The sequence below is a fragment of the Leopardus geoffroyi genome, chromosome D4 (assembly GCF_018350155.1).
Source record: "Leopardus geoffroyi isolate Oge1 chromosome D4, O.geoffroyi_Oge1_pat1.0, whole genome shotgun sequence".
Lineage (NCBI taxonomy): Eukaryota > Metazoa > Chordata > Mammalia > Carnivora > Felidae > Leopardus > Leopardus geoffroyi.
This window is the reverse complement of record NC_059342.1, coordinates 6,106,949-6,119,386: the sequence shown is the minus strand read 5'-3', so window position 1 is coordinate 6,119,386 and position 12,438 is coordinate 6,106,949. Positions and strand designations below refer to the sequence as shown.

Genomic DNA, 12,438 nt, shown 5'->3' with positions numbered 1-12,438 from the left:
TATGTAGGGTGTCTGTGCTGTTTTTCTGACTGGACCCTAGATAATAACGACAGCTTAAATTCATCCTGTCGGCCGGCCTCAAGCTGGGATGCAATCCCACCCGTTCCTTCCTAAAATTCTTCCCTTCTCTGGTGTGTGTCACGCTGTGCTCCTCTGTCCCTTCTGGCCACCGGCTGCTTTCCAGTCCTGCATCCTTCGCTTGAGGAAGCTCGTCCGCTTCCTTCACTTCACCAGCTCACTGTGGTTCTGGCGTGCTGCTCTGAACTCCGTTCCTCTCTGACCGCACTTTTACTTGCAGGTCTTCAGGTTCTTTCACGTTTATTTAACGAGCGATGAAATTAAACCGTTCCATTTCCCTTCCTTATTACCTTCTCCTTGTAACTTGTCAGTGGTACCTGGCACCTCCCCTAGGTGTGACAGCCTGAAATCCTCTTTGATTCAGTTCTTTCTTTTCCTGCCTTTCATATCTGTGGTGTCTGTGAGTTTTTGTTTTTGTTTTTTTTGACGGGGGGGGGGGGGGGGGGAGGTTTGGTAAATCAAAATACTAAAATGCTCTTCCTCTTTACAAGTGAAAACATCTTGATATCTGAGATTTCGCGGTAAAACAATGCTTTTCAACCTTCAGCCAGGTGAGAGGGTTTTTAATGGGGAGTCCTACTTTAGGATTTGATTGAAATGTTCCATAATGAAAAGCACACTGTTTCATTCACTCCTGAAGTTAACACCCATGATGTCTGCCAGTACCTCAGAATTTTTTTACGTTTATTTTGAAAGAGGGAATATGAGCAGGGGAGGGGCAGAGAGGGAGGGAGACAGCGAGAATCCCAAGCAGGCTCTGCACTGTCAGCACGGAGCCTAACATAGGGCTTGAACCCACAAACTGTGAGATCATGACCTGAGTCGAAATCAAGAGTCATATGCTTCACCGACTGAGCCGCCCAGGTGCCCCTGGATGATGGATAACTCAGAATTTTCAATAACTCTCTTACTTAAGAATCATAAGTAGTGGCTTATTTTCTGCCTTCTTTTTTAAACCTGGCTTTCCAAGCCCTCCTTGAAGGTCTCTTTTATGTTTTTCCCACAATATTCCTAATCTAGTCAGATTGTTCTCATTTTCCCAAAAGAAATGTTCTGTCTCTGTGTCATTCACGTGATGTTCTTCATCTGGAGAACCAGCCCCTTCCCTTTCTCCCGGGTGTCCTCCTCACCCTTCAAGCCCGTTTCCCCCTGTAAGCCTTCTGTGGCTGTGCCAGCGAGGTCACTGAAAGGTCTCTCACATTTATGAGCCTGTGAGATTCTCCTCATTTTATCAGGATAATTCAGCTCTGCCCTCAGTTTTACATTCATTTGTACTCTTCCTGAATTGCAGTGTGGTCGGTTATACCCTGGCCAGAAAGCAGCCTGTTCTCCACATTGCCCAGCAGAACTGCTGTGCACGGTGCACACTCCGTGAACACTGTTGGTGGTTTCACCTGTAAACCGTATAGATTGGGGGGGTGGGGATGCTGCAGACCTACGGATTAGCATGACTTCAGTTTTTCTTTCAGGCTCGCGATGCAGAGAGCATTATGCTAAATCTCGCAGGACAGCTCATCATGATGCAGAGGGACAGATCGGGGCCTCAGATCCGGGAGAAGGACAGTCACCCTAACCAAAGGAAGCTTGTGAGTAAAATGAAAGTCATTTAGAACATTAAGGATGAAGGGATAAAATAAGAGGAGAGTATAGTCTTGTGACTTGGAAACTGGAAGACGTGTAATATCAGCCTTTAAGTTTCCAGGTAGAAGACTGTTTGCGGAGGGTAAATAAGAACGTTTTGCAACAATTATATGTTCTGTGCTCCCGATGGTAACGCTTAGGCATTATTATTTGCTAATTCTAATGGGAAAGTAGGATAAATTGATGAAGTTTGTGGGGTCTTTGGGTTTTGTCTTGTTTTTGGATTTAAATACACATACTTTGAAAGGAAGGAAGGTACCCTCATTAACTCTAATTCTAAATAGAGTCCCCTAATTTTCCCAAAAGAAGTTGTGCTGTCATTTTGAAAGACTTCAGAAACTGGCACCTAGGAACTTCAGAATGTGCAGATTTAGTAGGAAGACGATTGATTCTGGTCTTTGCTTTTGCAGCTGCCATTCTGTCCTCCCGTTGTACTGGCCCAGTCCGTTGAAAATGTCTGGACCACGTGCCGAGCAAATAAACAAAAGCGTCACCTTCTGGAGGCCCTGTGGCTGAGCTGTGGAGGTGCAGGGATGAAAGTTTGGCTCCCTCTCTTCCCCAGGGATCACCGCAAGCCCCATTCCTTCTTGTCCCAGCGGATCATGCTGCCTTTCCACATCAATATTTACCCCCTGGCTGTTCTGTTTGAAGACGCGTTAGTCCTTGGTGCTGTCAATGACACTTTGCTCTATGATTCTTTGTACACGCGCAACAGTGCTCGGGAACAGCTGGAGGTGCTCTTCCCTTACTGTGTCGTGGAGAGGACCTCCCAGATCTACCTCCACCACATTCTGCGTCAGCTGCTGGTCAGGAACCTTGGGGAGCAGGCCTTGCTCTTGGCCCAGTCCTGTGCTGCATTACCTTACTTCCCTCACGTGCTGGAGCTCATGCTCCACGAAGTGCTGGAGGAAGAAGCTACCTCACGGGAACCCATTCCCGACCCTCTGCTTCCCACTGTGGCAAAATTCATCACCGAGTTCCCCCTCTTCCTGCAGACGGTTGTTCATTGTGCCAGGAAGACTGAATATGCCCTGTGGAATTACCTTTTTGCAGCCGTTGGAAACCCCAAGGACTTGTTTGAGGAATGCTTGATGGCTCAGGACTTGGACACAGCTGCCTCTTACCTTATTATCTTACAGGTAACACTTCTCTTCTCATAAAGGTACAAGACTTAATGAGCTTAAACTCAGGAGAGAGAAAAAAGAAATATCCTGTGTCGACACTGTGTTTGTGTTAAAGGGACTGACACAGTCTGGTTCTCTGTTCATTTTATATCTTCTTTTTGAAGAACTTAATCTTATCAAATGATGTCAGAAAACTTTTTTGAATTTTTTTTTAATGTTTTTATTTTATTTTTGAGAGAGAGCAGCGCGAGCAGAGGAGGGGCAGAGAGAGAGGGAGACGTGGAATCTGAAGCAGGCTCCAGGCTCCGAGCTGTTGGCACAGAGCCTGATGCAGGGCTCGAACTCGCAGACTGTGAGGTCATGACCTGAGCCAAAGTCAGACACTTAACCAACTGAGCCACCCAGGCGCCCCAGAAAACTTTTTTGAGTATCATGAAGTAATGCTTCAAGGATTTTTTTTTAAGTTTCTTTATTTTGAGAGAGTGCAGGCAGAAGTGGGGCAGAGAGAGAGGGAGAGAGAGAATCCCGAGCTGGATCTGTGCTGCCAGCACAGAGCCCCACTCGGAGCTTGAACCCACAAATTGTGAGATCACGACCTGAGCCGAAACCAAGAGCCGGATGCTTAACCAACTGAGCCACCCAGGTGCCCCTGCAAGATTTTTAAAAACTCCTGTTTGTCCATAAGTAGGCCTGAAACCGATTGAGTTTATGGTATTATTTTGAATAATATTGTATATTATTATATAGACAATGTAGTAGTATATACTACATATATATAGTATGATACATACAACAACATCTGTTACATAGGAAACGTAACAATAAGGAGTTATCTTTAATATTAGCAGGTTTGGGGCGCCTGGGTGGCTCAGTCGGTTGGGCGGCCGACTTCGGCTCAGGTCATGATCTCGCGGTCCGTGAGTTTGAGCCCCGCGTCGGGCTCTGTGCTGACAGCTCAGAGCCTGGAGCCTGTTTCAGATTCTGTGTCTCCCTCTCTCTGACCCTCCCCCGTTCATGCTCTGTCTCTCTCTGTCTCAAAAATAAATAAACATTTAAAAAAAAAAAAATATTAGCAGGTTTGGGCTAGTATCGGCTAATTGGAGCTCTTTGAGCCTCCTGCAGGCTCATCGTGTTTCCTCGCATGCGGAATTGCTGAGCGGGACTGTGGCTGCAGTGTGGGTCCTGGCAGAGCACCTGTGTTGGGCTCCCCAGAGCAAGCTGAGAAGACTCGGGCCGGCCACAGTAATTACCCTCGCAGCACACGGTTCTTCTCAAATGAGGGACTTCTTTGAGACTCCTGAAAATTGGTTCCACTGTGTGTTTGACAAAAGGGCTTCGTACTTGTTGTTCGTGTCAGTGTCATACGCATTTGACAGGCTGCACTTTCATCGATCTGAGAAGCTAATCATGAACTTGTTTTAAACTCGCCTGGAGCGCATTTCTTGTGTGCTTATTTACTTCACGAGCACTGGTCGGAACCAGAGGAAACAGTCTGGCGGAAGCTGGATGGCCCTTAAATTCTCTGATTCCTTGGCTAGCCTAAAAAAAGCCACAGAATGTTAAAAAGAGAAACAAAATAGATGCAGCTGTCTTTTGTTTTAGATCAGACCCCTTAGACTTTCAGTGACCTCCCGAACAATGGAATTGGAAACTTTTTCTCTCCCAGTTCCAGCATTTTTGTGGGTTGTCAGATAATAATTACAGTCAGATTAGCCTTTCCCTGAAGGCCAAGGTAGGCGGTGAGGTTACACCTGTGAAAGAATTACTGAGGCCCACTGTGCCGCAGAACTACAGACTGTTGCCCAGAGCCACGAGCACTTTTGTCACATCCTCCACAACCTGCCACAAGAGGTGGACCTGAGCTTTTTGGAGTCAGGCAAACCTAGATTTGTATTGTTGCTTTTCGGCTGGTCGTTAAGTTCCTAAACCCTGTTTCCTCATCCGTAAGATAGGAATGGTGTAAGTACTTTGCGGAGTCAGTAGGAACCAGGGAAGAGAGGATGTGGGTCAGGTTTATGTGAGGTATCTGGAATATAGCGGGAGTTTAGAACATCATATTTATAGTACACCAGCCGAGTGCTTGCCTCGCTTTTCCCTGCATCGTCCTTTATATTGGTCCCTTTCTTGTTACTGTTAAACATTCCCCTACAGCATTGTGGCTGCATTCCTTCTCTGGTTCAGAAACGGTGGAGATGAAGAGTTGCTCATACTTCCCAAATAATTTGCCGTACAAAAGGAATGCTTGTCTTTGGTTGTTTTTGTAGAATATGGAAGTTCCGGCAGTAAGTAGGCAACATGCTACCCTTCTGTTCAACACAGCCCTGGAACAAGGCAAGTGGGACCTATGTCGACACATGATTCGATTCCTTAAAGCCATTGGCTCTGGAGAATCTGAGACCCCTCCATCCACACCTACAGCTCAGGTCGGTTGCAGAATTGCACAGCTTCTCTAGACCACACACCTCCATGGCACCTTTCTCTAACTGCACTGCACATCGTGTATGATCACAGGAACCCAGTTCAAGTGGTGGATTTGAGTTCTTCAGGAATCGAAGCATCAGTTTGTCCCAGTCAGCTGAGAATGTTCCTGCTAGTAAATTCAGCTTACAGAAAACACTGAGTATGCCATCCGGCCCTTCTGGGAAAAGGTAAAAGAATAATGAGCTGTCACTGCTGTTAGGGCATTCTGTGGCACATTGCATTTCAGGGCGTTTGTAAATTGGATCTTATGAAAACAACTGTTTGATCCAAATGCAGTTCCTTCTTCCATTTGTGAAAGGCTTGAAGACCACACAGAAGGCCTCCCTTCTTCCTTCCGCCATATTTCACTTCATTACTTTCTGTACAGTTTCTATTCCTTGTCCTAGAGGAGGTCCTGTGTCCCCATTCTGAATGCAGGCAACTTTCAATTACCCTGATAATAGAGGACCAGAATAAAAAGGAAGGTAATTAAATCTGCACATAGTCAGAAAGCCTTCTTACAGTCAATACTTTTACCTTTCTTTCCGACTGTACCTCATGCTGAAAAAATAAAAATTTAGTCCCAATTTACTTGACTCTCCTGTGACTCTTTTGATTGGAGAAGTCATTAAACAGTGGGAGAGCCAAGGGGAAGTGTATCCTGAAGACAGAAACCTACATCACACAGAGATGGGTTACTGTCTCCTGAGAGGTAACTGTGAACTCACACTGAACGTTATAAAATAGAATTTCCTCTGGTTTGTGAGGAGGTGCCTGTGTTCCTTCCTCTGTTGTTCCACATTCTCGGCTCTTTTCTCTTCCCTAGTCTTTTCTTTTATATTGTTTTTATGGTTACTACAGTGCCTGACACGTAGTGAGAACTGGCTGAACATTTTTTATCATGATATTTTACTACTTTTTCCTATCACGGCCATTTATGCCACCCTTACTCCCAACATATACACACACAGTCATGGGCTATGTCCAAGTAAAATGCAACCACGGGATACTCTAAACAGTTGCCAGGTGAACAGCAGCTTCTCAGCCATACCCTGAACATAATTACTGGCTAATACATATTAAGTGCTCAGTATGTGCCTGGTTCTAAGCATTTACGTGCGTATGTCTTTTCATCCTTACAACCTGTAAGGGTGGACACTGTTGCTAACACACGTTGTAGAGGTGAAGAAACAGAGGCCCAGACTGTAAACTAGGTTGTGTTCACACAACTAACTGAGAGGTAGAGCCCAGATCTGAATCTAGAGTCTTCCAGTGCTGCCTCTCGTGAAGATACCACATTACCCAGTTACCAAACCGATCATCCCACATCAGCCCATGTGAGTAGAACTGCATACAGCCAAGCTGCAAAGTTTTAAACATCGGTTGTATGTTTATGTGTCTGCTTATCTCCCATTCCCCTGGAGAGACTTCATGGCGCCTTGCGTCTCCTCAGTTTCTTTGGTCTGATCTCCTTGCCTCTTTTCATTGGTCTCTTCGACTACAGCATTATTTGCTCTCTTTCTTTCCTTCAACCAGTCACCACCCTCCTCCTGGTTTGGCTGTGTCTGTCTCCTCTTTTTCCCATTCCATACTTCATTCTACAAGTATGTTTTAAAAGTCTGCTGTGTTCCACGTACGTTCGGCAGCTTGTATCACGTGGAGGAAAGCCGTGGTCCTTTATCCTCAGTCAGTCACTTAGATCTGGATCCCTTCCCTCCCTCTCCGCATGATCGTTCCTACCGCATAGAACTACGCGGAGCCCTCCAGGGATGGTTTTTCTGCAGGTTTCTCGTCTTCCCACTTACAGATGGAGCAGAGACAGTGACTGTGCTGAGAACATGTACATTGATATGATGCTCTGGAGACACGCCCGGCGTCTCTTAGAAGAAGTTCGGCTGAAGGACCTCGGCTGCTTTGCAGCCCAGCTGGGCTTTGAACTCATCAGTTGGCTGTGCAAGGAGCGCACCCGAGCCGCGCGGGTGGACAACTTTGTGCTGGCCCTGAAGAGACTCCACAAAGACTTCCTGTGGCCACTTCCCATCACCCCAGCCTCTTCTGTCAGCTCTCCTTTCAAGAATGGAAAATACCGAGCAGGTAACACAAGCTCGTGTCACTTGGACAAGAGTTGTATTTCACTGCAAGTATTTGGACATTTTGTTTAGTCGATATTCTCGGAAGTCTTTTCATTCCTAAACTCAGGAACAGATAAAACCAACTTTTTGCACATCATTGGAACATCCACCATTTGACCAGGGATGTAAATAAAGTAGAACTAGGTCTCTATGTCTTGTGACCTTGAAGTTTAATTTGTAAATCCAGCCACTGTTAACAGATTATCAACAAGTTGAAAACTGGCTGAATATAACTGCTACCACACTTACCTTATTGTGGGAAGTTATGGAATGGGTTAGTCACGGACCTGAAAAGCTGAATTGTGATTTATCTGGTAGGACGTTCCAGAGAAGTGGTAAAAATGCATCTTTGAGGACTTGGGCTGTTGTCTAATCTAGGGGAAGACAAAGTGGAACTGTTTTGGTGAAAGAAAAATTAAAAGATAATGTATGTTTATTTTTGAGGGAGGGAGAGAAGAAAAAAAGTGCGTGTGCACACACGCGAGTTGGGGAGGGGCAGAGAGAGACAAGGAGGCACAGAATCTGAAGCAGGCTCTAGGCTCTGAGCTGTGAGCACAGAGCCTGAGGTGGGGCTCGAAATCCCGAACTGCGAGATCATGACCTGAGCCGAAGTCAGACGCTTAACTGACTGAGCCACCCAGGTGCCCCCCCTTTTTTTAATTTTTATTTTATTTTTTTACTGTTTTATTTATTTTTGAGAGAGTGAGTGAGTGCAAGCAGGGGAGGGGCAGAGAGAGAGAGAGAGAGAGAGACCCAGAATCTGAAGCAGGAGTTCAGGTCTTTTAAGTTTTTTTTGTTTTTTTTTTTTTCAACGTTTATTTATTTTTGGGACAGAGAGAGACAGAGCATGAACGGGGGAGGGGCAGAGAGAGAGGGAGACACAGAATCGGAAACAGGCTCCAGGCTCCGAGCCATCAGCCCAGAGCCCGACGCGGGGCTCGAACTCACGGACCGCGAGATCGTGACCTGGCTGAAGTCGGACGCTTAACCGACTGCGCCACCCAGGCGCCCCTGGAGTTCAGGTCTTTTAAAGAAACCTGTTCTAAATCATTATTACTTATGAAAATCCAAACAAAAACCTTTTATTAAGGCATTTGGAAACTTCATCTCATTTTAAGAACCAAGGAAAATCACTTAAGAGATGAACAGAATAAATCCTGTTTAGTGCTGGTAAGAGCTGCAGTGAGGGAGACTGTCAGACGGCATTACCTAGTCAATCCGTCCCTTTGGTCCCCGTCCCAGGTTCATGGGGGTGATGAGTGTAGGACAGTAATTAGCTTTGACCTTTCAGTGTTTGGGAGTAGGGGGGAAGAGAAGCTGAAATAACTCAATTGGAAATGTTACTGCGTGCATCTCGAATTGCCACTTTCTCGTTTTGGGGCCTGCCTTGCGGCAGGAGAGCAGCTGCTGAAGTCTCAGTCAGCGGACCCTTTTCTAAACCTCGAGATGGACGCTGGGGTCTCTACTGTACAGCGAAGTCAGAGCTGGCTCGGCAGCATCGGCCCCGCCCACCATGAGATAGACACGGCCTCATCCCATGGACCACAAATGCAAGACGCCTTCCTGTCACCTTTATCTACTAAAGGTACATGTCATTTTAAGTCTCAGCTCTTCACTTTCCTGGGAAGGTTTTTGTGCTTTAGGGCCCAAAATAGAGCCTTACTCCTTCATTATAGGTCCTTGAGGGTCAGTCATGAGAATCTGCTAGAGAGGGGATAGTTACTAGAACAAGGCCCACTGGCCTTAACTATCCTTTGCTGTATTTTAGATGGATAACGCAGGTAAACTGTCATTCCAGGTTAGCGCTGATAACATGAAACTTGGCACTTGATTTTGATGAAACAAACACTAAGCTTGAACTTGAAGTAAGCAGACTGTTACGCTCATGTAAGGAATACCATTCTTGTCATAAGTAGCCATGGGTCATACAGAATTGTAGTCAGTTATCTTCTAATTTTTATTTTACTGATAAAATTTGTGGAAATTTTCTTGTTCTCTTGTGAGTGTTAATGTTATAGCGTTAATTTTTCCTCCTAGTCTTCATAGCCTAATAATCTGGCCCTTCACCAGAAACTGAGTGCAGGCATCCATACTGGGAGGGGGGGCGGGGTCGAAAGTTGAAGAAGTTTTAAAATGACTCACGTTGTTGGGTTTAGAGTTACAGGGGTGTGTGAGTAGGAGGTGGTCTGAGTGTTGGCGGTTTTCTTAATGGCCAAGCATTTGCCCGGTGTTTGATTTTCAGTCTGTCCTCACTGTTTCATGAACCTGCTTTTGTGGAGAAGCTTGTTGCTGCCGTTCCTTTTGTTTAAATTGTGGAAGATACACACAGTATGTTCCGTCTCCACCGTTTTCATGTGTAAACTTCAGTAGCGTCGGGTACTTTCACATGGTTGTGCAGCCAACCTCCAGAGCTCGCTCGCTCTTCCCGGCTAACATGTGTCCCCAGTGACCCCTCCCCGGTGCTGGCAGCGGCCACTGTGGTGTCTCTAGGAATCTGACTACTTTAGATGCCTCTTGTGAGTGGAATCGTACAGTTTCTGTGTTTCTGTGACTCAGGCTTAGTGCACTTTGTCTGACATTCTGAGTTCACCCCTGTGGCAGCTTGTGTAGACCACCACACCCTGTTTATCCGTCCATCTACCCTGTGCTGGGCACGGGGCTGCTCTGACTTCATGGTTCCTGTGAACAAGGCCGCAGCGGACGTTGAGCGTGCACTGGCTCTTCAAGATACGGCTCTCAGTTCTTCTGGGCCAGAGTGGGGTGCCAGGTCACAGGGTTACTACTCTTGAGCTTTTGAGCAACTGTCGACCTGCCAGCATTGACAAAGCATTCCAATTTTTTTGTCTACCAATGCTTGCTTGCTTGCTTGCTTGCTTGCTTGCTTGCTTTTTTAAAGCATTCCAATTTCTTGACATCCTTGCCAACGATTTTATTTTCTGGGCCTTTTTTTAAAATGGGGACATGAGGTAGTGTCACTGCTTTTTTAAGAAAAGTTTTTAAAGAGATCATTTCAAATTTAAAAATTAGAGATAATAGTATAATGGAACCTTTGCCTCCCCACTGCCATGTGTCTGTTACCCAGCTTCTGTTATTAATTCATGACCAGATTTGTTTGATCCACTTTCCCTTTCCTGTATTATTGAATCAAATCCAAGACGTGCCATTTTTTATCTTTGAATATTTCAGTATGTACCTTTAAAAGGAATCTTTAAAAATACAAACCCATAATGCCATTATCATTCCTCTTACAATTTAACAGTAATTCCTTAAAATCATCAAATGTCCAGTAAGTATTTAAATTCCAGTTGTTTCCTAATGTCAGAAAGATTTTTACGGTTAGGACCAAGATCCAGGTGAGAGGGTCAGACATTGTGATTAAGTTTTCAACTCTTTAAAAACTGATTGTTGTCTCCCCATCCTTTTTTTTTTTTTTAACCCTTTGCAGTATTTTCATTGACGAAACTTGCTTCTGTGGATTTTCTCAAAATGTGGACTTTGGTGATTGCTTCTTCATTGCTCGACCCTCTCCTCTGTATTTTTTGTAAATTAATAATTGTATCTAAAGACCGATCAGATTCTGGCTCGATTGGTTTTGGAGGCAGGCAAGACTACTTCACAGGTGGCGGTTGTGTTTCTCTGTGCCTGGGTCTCTCTCTAATGAATTTTTTTTTTTTTTTTTAAGTATCTACTACTGTTAACATAACATGGGAGTTTTAGCAGTGGATTTAATGTTTGGCTTTGAGAATTCCGAGCAGAAATCCACATGTGAGGAACTGCTAATACTTCACATTGAACATTTTCTTCATGAAGCTAGTTCGTAACTTTCAGTCCTTTCTCATCAGGTGATGAATGCAGTATTGGTTCAGCCACAGATTTGACGGAAAGTAGCTCCATGGTGGACGGAGACTGGACAATGGTGGATGAAAACTTCTCCACACTCAGCTTAACTCAGTCGGAGCTGGAGCACATCTCCATGGAGTTGGCCAGTAAGGGGCCTCATAAATCCCAGGTCCAGCTTCGGTGAGTTTCTCAGTTTTTCAGAAGCCCAGAACGCCTACTCAGCGTGTTTGCGCATATAGCGTACAGGGGCTCCGTTCCTGATGACGATTCCCGTCTCCATCTGCAGCTTCTTAGTGTCGATCTTTGTGTTTCTTCTCATGCATAGGTACTTGCTGCACATGTTCATGGAGGCAGGGTGTCTAGACTGGTGCATCGTCATAGGCCTGATTCTCCGAGAATCCTCAGTAATCAGCCAGATCCTGCTGCTCATCCAGTCTTCGGAGGTGGATGGAGAGATGTTACAGAACATAAAGACAGGGCTACATGCGGTAGACCGATGGGCCTCTACGGATTGGTAAGTGTGGGGCTCCTTAGGCTTGTTACCTCTGCTGTCCTGGGGTGGGCCCTGCCCCTTCCGAGTAAGGTTTAGTTCTGCTGCATTTATTTGGAGATTTTTAGGTTGGTAGAAATAAAAGTGCTTTCACACATTCATTTCTGTTCACTTTTTTTTATGTGTATTTACGTTGAGAGAGAGAACGCGCCCAGGGAGGGACAGAGAGAGAGGGAGACAGAGGGAGAGATTCTGTACACAGAATCCGAAGCAAGCTCCAGGCTCTGAGCTGTCAGCACAGAGCCCGACACGGGGCTCGAACCCACGAACCATGAGATCATGACCTGAGCCGAAGTCGGATGCTTAACCGACTGAGCCACCCAGGTACCCCTTAGTTAATTTTGAGAGGGAGGGAGAGAGAGTGTAAGCAGGGGAGGGCCAGAGAGAGGGAGAGACGGAGACTTCAAAGCAGGCTCTAGGCTCTGTGCTGACAGCCTGATGCAGGGCTGGAACCCATGAGCTGTGAGATCATGATCTGAGCCGAAGTCAGACCCTTAACGGACTGAGCCACCCAGGTGCCCCCACACGTTCACTTCTCAAGCGGTTTTCTGTAGTCACCATTCTCTACCCAGCCATGTGTGTGAGTGCAGAGCGGCATGGCACAGGTGGTCTC

General features: G+C 45.8%; 1 protein-coding gene across 6 annotated transcripts in view; it reads left to right on the top strand.

The window, feature by feature from the left end:
- RIC1 (RIC1 homolog, RAB6A GEF complex partner 1) overlaps positions 1–12,438 on the top strand; it is a 175,251-nt gene that overhangs the window by 130,308 nt on the left and 32,505 nt on the right. For all 6 annotated transcript variants that reach the window (XR_006710081.1, XR_006710080.1, XR_006710079.1 and 3 more), the window contains 8 exons: positions 1,548–1,664; positions 2,130–2,858; positions 5,108–5,266; positions 5,355–5,491; positions 7,111–7,397; positions 8,832–9,020; positions 11,278–11,455; positions 11,601–11,789. Coding sequence is in view for 3 of the 6 variants with exons in the window: in XM_045468544.1 (XP_045324500.1) it covers positions 1,548–1,664; positions 2,130–2,858; positions 5,108–5,266; positions 5,355–5,491; positions 7,111–7,397; positions 8,832–9,020; positions 11,278–11,455; positions 11,601–11,789 (1,985 nt within the window). In the remaining 3 variants the exon portion in view is untranslated. The remainder of the gene's footprint in view (positions 1–1,547; positions 1,665–2,129; positions 2,859–5,107; positions 5,267–5,354; positions 5,492–7,110; positions 7,398–8,831; positions 9,021–11,277; positions 11,456–11,600; positions 11,790–12,438) is intronic.